Source organism: Pavona decussata, unplaced genomic scaffold (genome assembly GCF_977016875.1).
Source record: "Pavona decussata unplaced genomic scaffold, jaPavDecu1.1 SCAFFOLD_95, whole genome shotgun sequence".
Lineage (NCBI taxonomy): Eukaryota > Metazoa > Cnidaria > Anthozoa > Scleractinia > Agariciidae > Pavona > Pavona decussata.
The window spans coordinates 335,001-352,453 of NW_028145512.1; the positions used below are offsets into that span (position 1 = coordinate 335,001).

Consider the following 17,453-nt stretch of genomic DNA (forward strand, 5'->3'; position numbering starts at 1 on the left):
AACACAAGAAATACTTAAGACAAAGAACTCTGGATTCTGGAGGAGCAGTGGTTTAGAGGATGGAAACATTGGCCTGGCCAGTCAGCTATCTTGTTTCCTTTTCACCCAGGTGTATAAATGTGTATCAGGGATGTACTGCTCAAGGTAACCCTGTGTTGGACTAGCATCCCATCCAGGGGGGAGTAGCAATACTTCTAGTTGCTTAATGCTAAAGAATTGGGTCAAGCAACAGATCTGTGACTCGTGTGACTTTACCTACTGTTAAACCAAAAGAACTCCGTAACCACGAGACAGACGATTTTTTTCTGACTACAGTAACAATTTACCACCTTTTTGATGGAACTAATTTTTAAGTCATTATAGCAAATGTCATACACTAAAAGTCTGCCTTACGAAGGTCTTGAAGGATGCAAGATGCGATCAAATGTTTCTAAGAAACAACAAATTGAACTACAATGTGTAATAATACCTGTCACTTGTACTGACTAGCTAGTGAAAATACATCTTTTTCATTGACTACGTACTACGCTTTATACTGAGCGATCAGTTTAAAATGCAAACAAACATTACATACAAAACAATGCTTCCAACACTACTGTCGTTTGATAAAAATTCCATAGCAAAACAACGGAGCATTCATGAGCATAATTTACTAAAACGTTGTATAACGCTTGATCTCGGCGACACGTGCTTCGCTGTGTCAACAGTTTACCGCGTTACAACGCTAATCTAAGTTTTTCCATTACCGTTAGAAAAGGATACAATAGGCTGTACCATAACCTTCTGTACTTTCTGTCCTTTATATGCCATCTTTCCTTAGCTTTTTCGAAGAAAATGCTGAAGGACAAACAATTTCACAGCCAAGATGGCGGAAAAGATGACTGCAGAGGACTGTGGGAAAACGTTCTGGAGCGTTGTGTGGCTCGGTGCGAAACGAGTGATGGGATACCAGCTGAGCCCCTTATTGGTCTTGTCACGCGAGCAAAGCTCATAAAAGATTGACAGTAGTTTCCTGGAGGATTTTGATTTTTAAAAGAACATTTAATTATTTCACTCCACGAGAAATGAAGAGAGCAACCGAACAGTACAAACACTGTCTTGATCTGACGATGAAACTCGACGATTTGAGAAAACAGAAAGTTCTTTGCGATGTCGTGCTTCAAGCTGCAGAAACCAGCTTTCCAGCTCACCGAAACGTGCTCGCTGTAAGCTGTCCTTACTTTTGCAAGCTTTTCATGAGTGATATGAAAGAGAAGACCGCTGAAACTATAAATCTCGAGGCGCTGGAAGTTCGTGCGAGTGCAATAGATACGTTGTTAACTTACCTCTACACTGGTCACATCGATGTCACGCATTTCAACGCCGAGGAACTTGTGGTTTTAGCCGATTATTTTCTTATTACAGAGCTGAAAGCAATGGCATCAGAAGAATTAGAATCGAAATTAAACGTCTCAAACTGTTTATTTTATCTCGAATTTGCTGAGCGTTATAATTGTGAACAACTCGCCCAAGCAAGCCGTTTGTTTCTTGAGAAGCGTTTTCAAGAAGTCACGCAATCCGATGATTTCCTCAATCTTGGGTTCAGTAAAGTTACAGGTATAATTTCAAGTGACAACATAATCGTGGAAAACGAAGAGATCGTTTACAAGAACATTATAACTTGGATAGATCACAAACGAGATCAACGACAAGTTTATCTTCCCAAGTTGCTGTCGTGTCTTCGATGGTGCTCCATGTCAAATGAGTATGTTCAAGCGCATGTCCTCAGTAATTCACTTGTTCAGGAGCATGCTGATTGCATAGAACTTGTTAAAAAGGCCTTGGAGAATCAAGTGTCATCTGATATTTTGTGGGCTCCAAAACCAAGAAAGTGTCTTCAACCTGCCATTGATATCATTATTGGTATTAGTGGTACACAGAGCCGAGATACTCAGCCATCCACAGTGCGATGTTACGTACCAGGAGAAGACAGTTGGTTTGAAATGCAGCATTTTCCACAGCAAATCAACTGGCATGGTTTTGTTGAATATGAGCAGGAGCTGTACACAGTAGGAGGTGAAAGAAACGGAGAAGTGTCTGACACTCTTGAGAAGTTCAATTTGAAAACAAACGCATGGACCAAAATATCGCCAATGTTAAAAGCAGTTTTATTTCCAGCAGTAGCATCCTTAGGAAATCACCTTTACGTCATTGGTGCTTCCAGGGTCAACAGAGGAACACTACAAATTTACAGCCCATCCCTAGACACTTGGACTCTTGGAACCCAATTGAATGTCCCACGTGAAATCACATGCGCAGTGAGTGATGGACAGTTCTTGTATGCAATTGGAGGAATGAGAGCCGGTGATGGTGAATATCTCAACTCTGTGGAGAAGTATGACCCGGAGGAAGACACATGGATGGATATTCCTCCCATGTTTCAACCCAGAGGTGGAGCATGTGCAGTGTCTGAAGGCACCTCTATCTTTGTAATGGGTGGGGAGAGCAGTGTTCGCAATGCTCTTTCATCTTGTGAGGTCTACTCCACAACTTCTGACCAATGGCATTCCATTGCTTCAATGCATGTGCCACGGTACTTTGCTGGTGCTGCTTTAGTAGGGAAGATAATTTATGTCTTTGGGGGAGTGGGTGGGTCAAATGTAACCCTTGAACAAAGAAAACTTGTTGATCGGTATGACATTGACAAAGGTGAATGGGATGCAGAGATTACTATGCCCTGGGCAGCCAAATATTTCCGATGTTGCATTTTGTATTCAAAAAGAGACTTTTTGGTGGGTTTGCCACAAGTTACAGATTGATAATTTGGTGATGCGTAAGTGAAAAATCCAGATGTGGTATTTAGTAGTGAAAAACCACAAATACCTAATTGTATAGAGGAAGGAATTATAACTCCTCTAAAGAACGTAGTGAGTTATCTCAAACCACAGCCAGCCCATGTTAACAATATATATAGCTGAGCCAGCCCATGTTCACAATATATATAGCTGAGCCAGCCCATGTTCACAATATTATATATATAGCTGAAACGTAACACTCAGTCTACTGGGTTGAGCATCACAAATTTAGCTTACCAAACCTCAATCAACGTTTCTTCACGATGAAAACCAACTTTTTTTAAACTGACACTGGTACGCCTGAAGTGTTTGCAGGGTCTCTTTTGTGTTTTCTTCCTTCAACAGATGCGGGGAGGGGGATACAGGGGATGCGGCTTTTACGATACATTTCTTGCCGGACCAGAAGGTTCGCTTTCAAGTCACGAAACATCAAAATCAAAATGCTTAATAGCCACAAATCTACTAAAGACGATTGAAGACACAAAAATCCTCACTAAGCCCAGGAGCAGTACTACCACGGCAGAGTGGATTTCATGCGTCGTCGACTAGTTCCTAGCCGTATTTAAAGTGCATCTAACCCCCATTTTTTTTCTCTTAAATAAATCTTTGCACCTGTTCGAAACATATTGCGCTATTTGGCGCCTTTTTCAACCAAATCTTGACTTTTTAAAGGCTGTAAAAGTTACGAAATCTATCCATCATCTGTCCCATGATCAAGCTAGTAAGGGGCATGGGTCTATTCCTTACTTGACGTCACAAACTGATTTGCATTGTTTTATTACGGACGGTGCCTACTATTGTTACTGCGCATACGTTCTGCGCATCGCGAGATACTCGGGTTTCCTATGGGTGGTGACTACTAATTCAGGAATATTTTTGCGCGGTTTAAAACTTTACGGAGAAAGCAGAACTCAGCAAATGCTTTTGGTATCTCAAAAGAAAATTAGGGGTAACCATGCATTTTTCAGAGATAATTAAGCTTCAAGTTAGGAAAAAATCCCATACATTGCTTTATATTTTGGCGCTTTTTAGAGATATTATTGCTTAATTATCTCTGAAAAATGCGTGGTTACCCCCAATTTTCTTTTCGGATTCCAATAGCCCTTGCTAAGATCTGCTTTTCCCGCAGTCATAAGCCGCACAAAAATACTTCGGTATTAGTAGGCACCGTCCTTAAGTCTTTGTGAAATTGCATGCAAAGCAGTTTGTGACGTCATGTAAGGAATAGACCCATGCCCCTTACTAGCTCGGTCATGGGACAGATGATGGCTAGATTTTGTAACTTTTACAGCCTATAAAAAGTCAAGATTTGGTTGGAAAAAGGCGCAAAAAGGCTCAATGCGTTTCGAACAGATGCAAAGATTTATTTAAGCGGAAAAAATTGGGGGGGGGGGGGGGGTTAGGTGCACTTTAAAGCACCACATTCAACCGTTTCAGGTCACGCAACTCAAGCGAACGTCTCCAAAACGTCACGAGCATTAGCAAAAAGCCGTACAAGAAGTTGGCAACGAGTGTACATGTCGAAAAACCAATCACAATAGTCCATTTCCGAGTTGCTTTGCCAAACCTCATCCAGAAAACGAGGCTAGGTGCATAGCTCTGAACATTAATTTTGTTTGTATACGAATGAAAACTAATAACTTGTGCCGTGAGGCCACAAGTCTGGAAATGGCCGGCGTTGGAATTCTTTTCCATGCGGCGAATTTCCACAGGTAAGCTCAGTGAGTCTTGGGTAAATAGTTTTTGTATTAGGTATACATCACAGATAAAGGCTAGCTGTAGCCTGTTGTTTTCATAATAAAAACTATGACGAAGTCTCGCTTTCATAATGAGGTTCAAAGCAACTTTTGCAACTTGGGTCCATCCCAAATGACGTAAAAATGAACCAATCAAAACTTGAGCAAATGAACAAATATATCTTGTCGGTGTCAAGCGCGCGGGGAAAACCAGTGTGAGCTGACCTTGGTTGGTCTTGGTTTTAGTTCTCACTGGTTAACCAAACACAGAGGGTTGCAAAGCAAAATCAAGGCACTCTTGAAACCCACCCTCAAAGTAAATGAGCAAGACTGTTCAAGACTCGTACTGGCTATTTAATAAATTCATGACTTAATACATCAATGCTTGGAAATATTTGCTCTCAAATAGAAAATAAGCTCGGGAGAATCTACACAATTTTAAAAACCCCTGTGTATGCTATATGTATGATGAATATAATACGTACAAAGGAATGTTAACTCTACTCGTGATGTAAGGGGCGAGTTTACCTGAAACCTGTTCAAAAACTACCCCTCTATCGAAAGTTGTAACTTGTGTTATGGAACAGTAATATCTCTGGCGTCGTTTTAAGTGTACTACTACTTGTTATGCTGTAAGAAACAGCTGTCAGGGGAAGGGTTAGAAAACCTTAATATCTAACCTCTTAGGGGTCTCTCAAAACACGAATTTGATAAATTCTAAGACGAAATAAAACACGAGCAACACGATGGCAGAGTTCTGTTCAAAGCTTTAAATTTGGTGGTTTAAGCCGGGTTCAAAAGTGGTAAACATATTACACTACTCAAGATATCCAACCTAAGGCTGTTATAGCGCTGTCTCTTGCAACTTGTGCTACACGTAAAAAAATGCATCTCCGTGAAAATTACGTTCTTTAATAACTATTTTTTTTACAATTGTAGCTCCAATAGTAATTAACTCAAGACAACAAATCAAGAGTTGTCAAATAAAAGATAACAATCATTCTTTCAACAAGACATGACTGATCTCTGGATAATTTATGATACTCTAGACCCAACGAGTCCTTAGCAACACAAGTAACGCTCATATACCACGACTCTGCGACATTGAGTCCTACAATATTTATAGCTACATCAAATATAAATATATTAAACTGTTTTCCATAAATCATACTCTTCTAGAACGTGAGCAAGAAACACAAGTGTTAAGACCATGTAATACTATGGAATATAGCAGTTTTCAGTTGTGCTATAAAATCTAAAACCATCAGATGCAAACGGAAAAAATAAACCAGTCTGAATTCAAAGCAAATACATGAGACCGGCGAAAGGGCGCGGGTGAATGCGTGTGAGTAAGTCACCATTAGTTTTAGATGTTGCTTCTAATTGGTTGAGAAAGTGGCGCTAGTTTTGCAGTATCTAATTACAGAACAAGGTAAATCAAAACCAACGCACAGGCGCAATTATTTCAACACAGCTGAAAACCGCTCTATAAACGTTTATAATTTGAACCGCAGTAACTACGCCTGACTTAAATGGTTCAAAGACGCCGAATGAATGGAATCACTAGCTGTCACAAAGAAATAGACTCCTGGGAGACACATCTCATCAAGTACAAATAAACTGCTTCATCATTTCCAGCTATGCTGATACTATTTTCTTTCAGATAGTCCGGTACTTTTAAAACTATTTATCTCTTTCATATATATGTACAAATTATCAAATGATACTAACAACTAGAGCAAATATAAATACTTTCATTTTCACTTTAATTTACGAACTGAAGGTGTCTGCGATGTCTCCAATGGCTACACGGGTGGCTTGAGATTATAAATAATTTGCCCTACGGGCTCCAAAACTTTGCGAACTTTTGATAGAATAAAGTAAGTGTCTATTTTAAAACTGGTATGCCTGTCCATGATGGCTAATCCAACGAATAAAAGGACCAAGACGATTATGAACGAAACTGTGAACCTGAATGCCGCAGAGAAGAATCTCCAACACACACCAGGTCTTTTGGGCCTACAAGAGATTTAAAAAGAGAAGTGAGATAAAGGACACAATTCTGTTCTTATTTGGAAAATGCGCGATTTCACTGAAACATTGCAGTCAAAAGACTATTATTTAAAGTATTTTACAAAATTGAATCATGTAAAGTACTGAATAACATAGTTAAAGCTATCATTTTCAAACAACAAAATTAGAATTAAACAACATAACTCAAGATTCGACTCATGTCTCTGCACTGTTTTTTATTTCCTGACAATTTCTTTGACCGGAATCCAGAATCGGATAGTTGTATGGTTTATTTGGGCCATTTTCGTAGCCTTCACAAGATGCAAAAGTTAGTATTGCATCCCAAATTGTATACATTGTAGACTGAAACTCTTACAATTTCAAATAATTGCATGAAGTAATATTAGGTACTGTTAGCTCACAACTTAAAACTCCAAGGAATGAGTTGCCATGATCAGTTCAAATGTCTGCTTTCTTTCGCCCATACGTTATCTTAACTAGAATTTGTTGCAGAAAACGTTTCAGTGTTCTTTAACGTTCCTACTTCTCAGCAATTAGCAAAGACAAGAATTCCCACTGTCGACTGACAAGTTAACCCTAGTCTTAAACAAACGAGCCTACTGATACTTACGTTTGTAACGAATGTGGTTCTTGCGATTCTAATTCCTCAACTTCAACTTCACTATCATTTTTATTCGATTCCTCCGGTCCACTTGAAACGCGCTCCTGTACATCAACCGTCGTTTCTTCCTCATCTTCTTCCACAACACCTTCTTCCTCTTTCGTTCCCTCTTCCTCGCCTGTGTCTTTATCCTCTGAATCTTCACTCACAACCATCTCTGTACTAGTTCTCGATTCTCCTTCTGAAGTACTTTCAACAGTTGATACCGGATCGTCGACCTGGAGTCGCGGAACCTCCGAGGCTGAGCTTTCTAGTCTGGCCGCACCTGATCGACGTCTGAAGCTTCTGAGAGCCTCCTTGGCACGCATCGATGTGGTGTGAAACGCCATGACAAAGTTAAGAAGGCTGTTTTGTTTGACACCATCAGTTTCTCCGTCGGGCTAACAAAAAAGAAAAATATATCTTGACGAAAACTACATATTTCGTATCTACATTTGCAATAGAAGCAGATTTGAATGGCAAAGAGGAGGTACCGAAAAAGAAAAGAAAACAGAACTCCAAATAAAAAGGTGGACATTTTGCAAATTTACATCTGTAAAAGGTCCGCGTTTTTTAAATTCGCAAGAAAGCTCAAATAAGTATCTCGTTAGTTGGAAAACTTCAAACAAAACAAGTGCAAAGCAATTCTTACTTTTTCGGGTTGTGATGATGCTGCTGAAGCGATTTTACTCCTCCGTGAATCTAAGTAACAAACAGATCAAAAGAAAAAATCATTCAAGCATCATCGATACACAGATGTCAAATTACTGAATGCACATCGACAAGCACACAACAGACGACCAGTTACAAAAGTAGGAAATGGAAACCTGTGGGTGCAGCTTTAGCCTTGTAATATGGGCCCGGTTGTTCGAAAGCAGATTAACGCTAATCCACGATTAGAAGTTAATGGAGGCTTTCATGTCGCTCATTAAAAATGGTTTTAAGGGCTAATCTTGAGCTAAAGGTAAAAAAAAATCTAAATAAAAACTAAGGGCCAAAAATCTTATGGAAGAATCCTTATTGATTAGCAATTAAATTCGAGTCAAAGTTTGCGTTAATCCAGGATTAGCTTAATCGGGCTTTGAACAACTCGGGCATGGACTGGAAAAACTTTATTTCAAAACTAACGAAAAATTAAATTTCTGCTGAAATAGCATTTCTAGAAAATATGAAATCTACTTGTAAGAGATGACTCGAAAGCTGGGCGACCTACACCGTTTGCAACGCCTTACATGGTTGGTCGAGAGGACAAAACAACGAACAACAGAACAATGCTTCCAACCCTAAAAAAAACAATGCAGCTGCAGGTTGTCAGGGGCCAGCGAAAATAGAGCTTTCGAAAGGTGCAGGTCTCCTATTGATAGCATTGTAGCAGAGAACCATACACGGAGGTTGTCCACGAATGTAAACATTCCACGAATCTTACCAAATCTGGTCGAACCATTGGCTAATGGTCCAGGTGTAACCGGTTCGTCTGCTGCTAGTCTTTCTTTGTGCCGTAGTTCATTAAGATCTTCTCGCACTCTCTCCAGATGTCGAGACAGGTTCTCAGCATGGCTTATCATAACCTCCACTCCAGATGACATACGAGCTTCCTAAATTAAGGAGAGGACAAACCACATTGCAGTCTTCTAAAGGACGATTTACACGGTACGACTTTGTCACATGCGACGAGCTTACGACAGGACTACCACACGAATTGTCTCGTGAAAATCAAACCTACAACTCCCTTACGACTGTCGTGTACGTCACGAAAATGTCGTAGGACTTTTGAAAAAACATGTATCTACAATCGTGGGTGTAGGCAATGATGAGTGACGAGAATTGTGTGCGATTTTTTGCATGACGCGTGCAGCGCGCGCTCTAGAAATCGCATGCCACAGTCGTAAGCAAAAGTTGTACCTTCTAAATCGGCCTTAAAAGAGCTTTCAGTCTATAGTACAGGCCCCAGTTCAGGGTTCAAAAACCAGATAACTCTATCCAGTAAATAAATCACTATCCATCACCGGGATAAAAGGTACTCAACCAATACATTTTATCAGCGGGATAGCGACTTATTAAATGGATAAAGTTATCTGATTCTCCCAAGAATCATTTTATTGATGGAGGCGAACAAATTTGGTAAATAACTGGGGCCTGATGATACACGCATCATTATGTCAAAGCCAATAAGCATGTCGTTATTGTTGGAGTGTGAGTACCGTAATGGCAGAAATAGAAAACGGTTACCACATGGGGCATCACTTCACAGATCACGACAAAGGAGCACAAAGACCACAAGACTGTGTTTTACAATAACTGTCCAAATTCCCGCGCGCTAATTGGCTCGTAGCTATTGTCTATAAGAGTACAGACAATAAAAATGACGTCAGATGTAACACGCGCGCTTTCTCAACGGAAAAAATAGCTAATTCCGCTCGTACTTTTTCCATGTTATCGTAAAAAACAAATCGACAGCAGTTTTCTATGGTCCATACTCTTATAGACCATAAAATGACGCCATAAAATGTCCAAAACTTGGCAGTGAAGTTTTGAACATTTTCTGACGTCATTTTATGGTCTATAAGAGTATAGACCATAGAAAACTGCCGTCGATTTGTTAATTAGACAGATAACATTTACGAAAACCCAAGAACTAGTGCTATGGATTGTCCCCTAAAAGAAGAGGGGAGGAGGAGTGGGAATTTCCAAACCAAAGTGCTTTCTGAAAGTGCTTTCTGCGACGTTGCGCAGATTATGGTACTATAAGAACAATGCCAACCTGTTGAACACAACCATGTTGCTCTGATTGAGTGGACATCCGTTTGGAAGACTTCTTCATTACTTCAACTTGAGACTTCAAAAGGGATAACATATCCTAACACGAAATCATTAGAAATTGTTATTATAGTGAACATACATTCATACTTTATTGCAACTCACTGAAAAGTCTTTTCAGTTATAAGACATGTGCATAAGCAGCTAGTAACTCATGTAATACACATAAAAAATTAATAAAATACAATGAATCAAAACATATAGATAGGTCTAATATAACATAACAATTAAGTGCATATGAAGTGAAAAATAATTTATGCCTATATATTTGAAAGGCCTTTCAAAGAGAAAAAGAATGGCGTTTTCTTTTTTTGAATATCTTCTCTTGTGCCAGAGATTTTCATGTGCTGTCAGTCTCTTTTTATGTTAGAATTTCACTCTATAAATCATGGTTTTCGTTTATACATAAACAACACTGGCAAAAAGGCAGCACACACACAAAACAAACAAACAACAACAACTTAAGTCACTCTATATACATTTCATTCTAACGACGGCCAGCCACGCACCTGCATATCCCTGGTAATACAGAATTGGTCAAATTCCTGGAAGGAAAAGTAAAAGACGAACAAAAATAATTTCACGCTTCATGTATCCAGTAACAAAGTTAAGTACCCCAGACCACGTGTCCAGAGATGTTTAGTTACAGGGCGCCTTCAGTGGCGTCCAATAAGAATTGACTTTATGATTCTATTGCTCACCTACAAAGCTCTTTAAAACCAAGAGCCGGAGAACATGAGTAACTCTTGTGTTGTTGGAAGCCTGGACGTTCTTCAGTATTAGTATTAGCGTTGGTACTGGTATTAGAATTGGTGAAAAATTTCATTCAAGATTCTTTACGTTTAAAATACAAGTACTTAACATGCAAGTGCGTTTAATGTGAAGGTTGAATATGAAAACGTTTCTTTCTGTCGTGTGGCATAGACCTTTATTGGAGTAATTTTTTGTTATAACATAGCGCGCGTGCATCCTAATCTAATTCCTATTGGCGTCATCATGGTACATTTCTCAACATACGCACGGCCGTGCGTCCATCCGATGACGTGTGCAAGTCAGATGGGCGAAGCATGCGCGCGCTGTGTTTTTAAAAAACTTTTACAGAGAAACAACACCATAAACGATCTATATTTATAAGAGCATGAAGTTTAATGAAACGTTAAGATCAAACCGATATGAGAAACCATTTTCGCCGTTTGTTTTTTACAGAGAATTTTGCAATTAATCTGGAACAAAACCTGTTTTCCAGGAATCATTTACTTTATTTTCACTATGTTATAAAAGAATTGGTTCATGCTTTTAGCTGTGCGTATATCGAGCTATGGATGCACTTGGGCAGTTTGGAGAGCACTCAAGAAGCTAGAGTTGCTCTCGGCTACGCCTCGAGCAACTCTCACGCTTCTCTCGTGCTCTCCAAACTTCCCGCGTGCATCCATAACTCGATATACGCACGCTAAGCATGAACCAATTCTTAAATATAGCCCAGGTAATGAAAAACTGTTGACACTGCTGGAGAGAGAGCACCTCAAAAATTAGACAAAAAGCCAAGTTTGAGAGTCCTCTCTTTTAAAATAATTCCGTAAATTCCGGATTTTTAGCAGACGCTTGTATAAAGAGGGGCAAAAGTTGCGCGTTACCATACAACGTCTATAAAATTTTCAGACTCAACGAAGCTATATCTTCACTTTTTCAAAAGGCAGGACTCTGAAACTTGGCCTTTTTACTACTTTTAAGGTGCTCTTTCAGTCTTTGCAGCAGTGCCAATTGTTTTGCTTTACCGGGACTACATCAAAATTTTAAATTATCGTGATATGGGAGAATTACGAAGTACAGCACGTAGGACATATATACCACTGACAGTACCTTCAGTAAGTTTGACATGCTTTGCAGCTCCTTGTTCACGTTCGATTCTGCCATATCTCTAGCGCGAGCCTGTACGTAAATAACACAACAGAAATTGACTGCTTTTAACTAAGACCTTGATAAATGCATTTACTTCAACTTGTTAACCAAGACGGTCTGATATTTCGCTGTTCTATATTTACGGTGCTTCACCTGCACTTCCAGTCGTCGATTAAGAGTATCTTGGTCAGTGTGAAAAGCCAACACCAGAGTCTTGAACTGTTTCTGTTTAGAAAAAGAAAACAAAAACACCGTTGTAATTTCAGCGAAGTCACCACCTCTCAGATGAATAATCTTTTTACATTTTTAGTCTTTTATCAGACCTATTTAAGCAATAAAATGATCCGGCGGGTGTCCCTAAATCCTATACATTCTAAAGTTTTACGTCTAAGAGCTGTGAAGGCGACGTGTTTAGATGTTAGCGCGTCGAACTTTACGATCTGTCTGGTCTCTGTCAGCTCTGTCGTCGTGTGGTTTCTTATGCAAGAAACGTAAGGCTGGTTTCCATATGATCGCGGATCGCAGATCGCAATAAGGTCTGCGATCATCTGCGATCATATGGAAACTACTTCTGCGATGCGTCTGCGATCCTGCGATCGTGATCGCAGACGATCGCAGAAGATAGAACATGCGATTGTTTGCGATCTGCGATCTACGATCGTCTGCGATCATATGGAAACTAGTCTTTAGATAGAACATGGTTCTATCTTCTGCGATCGTCTGCGATCACGATTGCAGGATCGCAGACGATCGCAGAAGTAGTTTCCATATGATCGCAGACCTTATTACGATCTGCGATCCGCGATCATATGGAAACCAGCCTTTATCTCTACATTGTCTTTCTACACCGAGTGTATAATGTTAGCGACCTTCAGATTTGACTACGAGTACGAGATTGAGTACGAGTACAACTTTTCAAATCTAGTTTGCCTAGTTTAGGCAACAGCTTGTCACACCAATCTTGTTTCTAGGGTCTCCTTATCTGCTTGTATACAATGGGAAGGAGCGAGAGTTCTGGGGATGGGATTGATTTGAAAATTGAAAGTCGCACTTGTACTCTGATCTGAAGGTCCCTATTATACCGGCGGACAGTTATGGAAATCAACCAGAATTCTGGGTGGACTAGCATCCCATCTAGGGGGATGGGGACGGGGGGTTTCTAATGGCCCAAGTTGCTGCTAAGCCGAGTAGGTCACCTGTGGCCCGAGTGACCAGATAACTTCAAGTTCTACTTCAGAATAATAATCAAGAAGTAAAGAGAAATTGCGTATTAAAATAGACTAGTCGATGAAACATACCTCAATTTCCTTCTCATTTGGCGCAGGACTGTTGAAAATTATCAGAAAAAGCGATCAGTACAATCGATATCATGACAGCAATATTTTAAAATAAGATTTTTGCGCATTGGGTATCCAATTTCTATTCTGCTAGTGTTGCGACTGGACACCTGCACTATTCGCACATCAATCAGGTACACTTAAAAGTGGGTTCTTCAGTTGTTGTTGTTTATGTGCTGTTTAAAAATCAGTTACATTGTCTCGTAAAATTCAACGCCGTTGTGCAGGAAAGGAACGAGATACAGTAAGTAAATAAATAAATAAATCAATAAATAAATCAATAAATAAATAAATAAATAAATACATACATATCCTCTCCCCTAACGGAACTTTTCAGGGATAATGAGACAAAAGGGGCAAAAACAAATATTTCAAATAGAACATAACATGGTCAATAAGAATCCCAGCTGGCATGAGGTGGACCAGCTGGCTATTTACAAGTGAGGCCGAGGATTTGAACTCGGGGCTACCGAAAAACAGGTATGTGGTCAGAGTGGGACTTGATCCTGGGACCTCCGTATTACAAGTCTGACGCTCTAACCGCTCGACCATGCTGACTCCCCCATGGCAGCTGTATTATACTACATTATACAATGGACTGTGTAAAACTCTCGTTTTGATTGGTCTAGAGGAATGTATGATTAGAGTATAGACGCACGATTAACCGTCATCGAGTGGTGTGACCGGCGCACGTGATCATAGTCTAGAGTCCAGCCAGAGTGACTGGTCAACAAAGTTTTGCAAACTGTTTTTGCGAGTAGCGGACAAACACAGGCAAATTTTCTCAGGAAAGGAAAACTATCCAATAAAAAATTGGACAAAGACCGTTGAGAATGACCTCAACCAGGATAGGAAAGCTAGAACTTTGTCGTGACGTGAAATGGAAGCAAATATTTGTCGAAATATGTCGCCGATAGAAATCCGGTAATGGCGAGTAATCGATTACAAATCGCAGTGAAGCGACTTACATGCTGTAATGTTTTGAGGTCAGGCAACGCGATGCTCGCTCGCGAAATGTGTCGAAATGTCTTGGTTATTGTATGAAACAAACAGATTCCATTTTGCCGTGGGTCTGTACCCTGATAACGCACAGAGGACGTCAAAACGTGGTGAGAGCATCAGTCACGCTACTCGCCTGCGGCTCGTAGCGTACTTCTTTGTTCTCACAACGTTTTGACGTCATCTGTGCGTTATCAGAGTACAGACGCACGGCAAAATGGAATCTATTTGTTAATCATCATCATCATGTCCTTTATTTATACACGATAAATTTTAAAGCAGAATCGGCTTGTGGGGTCGTGTAGTATACAAAATTTAAAATTGAATTGAATATAGATTGAATAACCTATGAGTCACTGATTATCACAATTTAAAACATAATATATTAATAGCACTTAAACTAGAAGCAATGTCTGGGAAGCGACTGAACTGACCGGGCGCTAAAGTCAAGTTCTTTAACATAATCGTCCTTCTTCGCATTTCGAAAGAAAGTCGTGAATTGGGAACCCGTAGAATAAATTGATCATTCATCAAAAAGTGTCCTCAGTAATCTAGAACCTCTTCTTTGGTCCGAGGTTCCAGGTAGAGTATTCTGTCACTTTGACTACCAAAACTGGACTTAAGGTGATTCCACTGAATTGCATTGCGCATCCTTGCTGCGCATAATTTATCGCGTCATTTAGCGCGCGCACGAGCGCGCGCACGCACAACATTGCGGGATTTCCTTGAGGTTAAGCTCGGCAGGAAAATAAATGGTCCTTTTCTTCTAAACGAGCACGGTGACCCCCATTTTTTATTCAACGAAATTAAAGAAAATACGACTCTCTAAGTTATATCCCAGTTTCAATAATTTTTTATCATTCAATTTCGAAAAATTATTGTGGAATCACTACTACGATCAATTTTGGACGTTTCGCGGGAAACGTACAACAGCTCGAATGTCCCCTATTATGCTATGGGATTAATTTATTTAGCCACTTTATGGCGTTTTACTACAAAGTTACAGTACTGTTACAAGAAAAATGCTAGTATTTCATTGTCAGTACTAACTTACTGGAAGTAGTGGGCACTTCTCGCTGAAGACTAGCTCTTTTAATATTGAGGTCACAAGCGTAAAAAATAGTGAGATACTACAGCCCCCTAGGGTGAAAACAAGCACGGTGACCCCCTCTTTTAATTTTATTTTTCTGATGTACTAGATGTACTTAACATCTGTAGAGATTTTCAAAAAATTATCATTACAAACGTTCTTTCGATGGAATCACCTTAAAGCAGGAAGAGTTGCATACCTGACATGAAGAGACACTCCATCAACGAAATTACTGCTTCCCACAGAACTTTGCAGGCCCTTTTCCAGGGCCTGGCCTGTCGCACTCGAAAGAGATTCAAATTCCTCAGGGATTTTAAATGCAACCGAGAGTTTCTTTCTCCATAAATTTGTAGCTGTCCCTTCTTTCTCCACGGCTAGATTTAACTTGCCACGGTCAGAAGCCTCTGGATTCGCCTTAACAGCTTTTCCATCCAGTATTATTGCCGGTTTTGTCGTTCTATCATCTGCAACAGGCACATCCGAAACACCTGATTTCCTTCGCCGTTGCGTCCGATCACCGCTAGTACCCTTCTCAGTAATTTCTACTTTATCTACAGTGATAAGATCGTCGATGTCCCTTAAAAGATCGGTCTGCGAGCCTGTAGATACCACATTCTTCAAATCTATCTCCTCGATCTCCCTTAAAAGGTCAGTCTGCGAACCAGTTGATATAAAATCCTTCAGATCTATCATTTCGAACTTCTTTAAAGTATCCGTTTGTGCACCTGTCGACAAAAAATCCTGGTGATCCGTTTGGCTTGCCGTTGTTGTCAACTCCCGTTCGCCATGTTCAACAAGCTGTAGAAATTTACCACTGGGCGACTCGCATGTGTCATCGATGCTGTTTCTGCCAATTTTAGGGCTTATGGAATCACTGGAAATAGACGAGGGTCCTGGTTCATAGTCACCACCCAACCATCTTTCTAAAGGCGTTTGAGTGAGTTCTTCTCTGGCAGGATACGCTCTAGAGACCTCTTGATAAATCGGGTGAATTTTTTGTTCAAATTCATTCAAAGCTTTTCCATCTGGAGAGTCACTACCGACACCCTAAAAGTTAATTGTAAAATTCATTAATTATTCATCAAAGTTATGACCAATCAATAGGTAGAAATTGAGTCACATGTACACCTCTGTAAACCCCAATACAAATCAATAAATTATTAAACAGTACAATAAACTTTTGATACAATCTCATCCTCAGCTAGTTAGTATTCATTAACTTTTGATACAGATCTCTAGTGATTAAAATGCAAAACACAATACAATCAATTTATTGTTTCATTTCACAAGTAAGATAAAACATTCGCGTCCGATCTGTATAGGCTTTTCAATGGCTCGCCTTCGGCTCGCCATTGTAAACGCCCATACAGATCTCCCGCTCACATTTTATCAAGTACAAAATAGTTTACATAATACTTCATACATAAATAAGTAACTCTATTAACACGTCAATGAATTTAGCGCAGAGTAATAATTGGGGACACTCCAGATCGAATTGGATTTTGGAAATGTTGGTTTTTAGGAGAAGGGAAAGCCGGAGTACCCAGAAAGTAAACTCATAGCAAACTCAACCCACATTTGACGCCGAGTTCGGAAATCAAACCCGGGCCACATCGGTGGGAGGCGAGTGCTCTCACCACTGCGCCGTCCTTACTCCCCTAACGCTCACGTTTAAAACTAAGGGCGCTTTCCATTTGTCAGAACTGGTCGGCCAGACTGTAAATCGAATGAGTCATTTTGAAGAAAATGTTACACGCTATTTTGAAGAAATTCGAATTACTAGGATAAAACTTATCCTTAAAATTGATAAATTCCGTTTACGAACTGACCGGTCTGGCTGGCCAGGTTTGTCAAATGGAAAGCACTCTAAGTTAAGGAGGGCTAAATAGACGTGTTTCTCGGGAAAAAAAAAAGTACTGACAGAATTTTGTCGGGCAAAAGTACCATGACTAAGGCGATACAAAACACAAAGGAGTGAGAATCGTAGAATTACGGCGCACTGAATGTACATGTTGTGGATCAAATTTGTTTTTGGTTTGATCAAATTGGTTTTCCAGTTTGATTTTC

At 39.9% G+C, this 17,453-nt stretch overlaps 3 protein-coding genes across 3 annotated transcripts in view; 1 reads left to right on the plus strand and 2 right to left on the minus strand.

Moving 5' to 3' along the window:
- LOC146472952 (small nuclear ribonucleoprotein E-like) overlaps nucleotides 1–897 on the minus strand; it is a 5,283-nt gene extending 4,386 nt beyond the window's left edge. Inside the window, exon 1 of the mRNA XM_085118750.1 lies at nucleotides 763–897. Coding sequence (XP_084974876.1) covers nucleotides 763–810 — 48 coding nt within the window. The 5' untranslated portion in view covers nucleotides 811–897. The remainder of the gene's footprint in view (nucleotides 1–762) is intronic.
- A 71-nt stretch (nucleotides 898–968) lies between these two features.
- Nucleotides 969–4,016, plus strand: LOC146472953 (kelch-like protein 21). Its single transcript, XM_085118732.1, has one exon. The coding sequence runs from the start codon at nucleotides 1,065–1,067 to the stop codon at nucleotides 2,796–2,798; it is 1,734 nt and encodes a 577-aa protein (XP_084974858.1). The 5' UTR covers nucleotides 969–1,064; the 3' UTR covers nucleotides 2,799–4,016.
- A 1,446-nt stretch (nucleotides 4,017–5,462) lies between these two features.
- Nucleotides 5,463–17,453, minus strand: part of LOC146472954 (inositol 1,4,5-triphosphate receptor associated 2-like) — a 35,547-nt gene continuing 23,556 nt past the window's right edge. Inside the window, exons 30-39 of the mRNA XM_085118709.1 lie at nucleotides 15,586–16,433; nucleotides 13,259–13,286; nucleotides 12,114–12,185; nucleotides 11,922–11,990; nucleotides 10,571–10,606; nucleotides 10,006–10,101; nucleotides 8,671–8,839; nucleotides 7,897–7,946; nucleotides 7,215–7,645; nucleotides 5,463–6,589 (exon numbers count right to left, since the gene is read on the minus strand). Of these exons, the coding sequence (XP_084974835.1) occupies nucleotides 6,376–6,589; nucleotides 7,215–7,645; nucleotides 7,897–7,946; nucleotides 8,671–8,839; nucleotides 10,006–10,101; nucleotides 10,571–10,606; nucleotides 11,922–11,990; nucleotides 12,114–12,185; nucleotides 13,259–13,286; nucleotides 15,586–16,433 (2,013 nt within the window). The 3' untranslated portion in view covers nucleotides 5,463–6,375. The remainder of the gene's footprint in view (nucleotides 6,590–7,214; nucleotides 7,646–7,896; nucleotides 7,947–8,670; nucleotides 8,840–10,005; nucleotides 10,102–10,570; nucleotides 10,607–11,921; nucleotides 11,991–12,113; nucleotides 12,186–13,258; nucleotides 13,287–15,585; nucleotides 16,434–17,453) is intronic.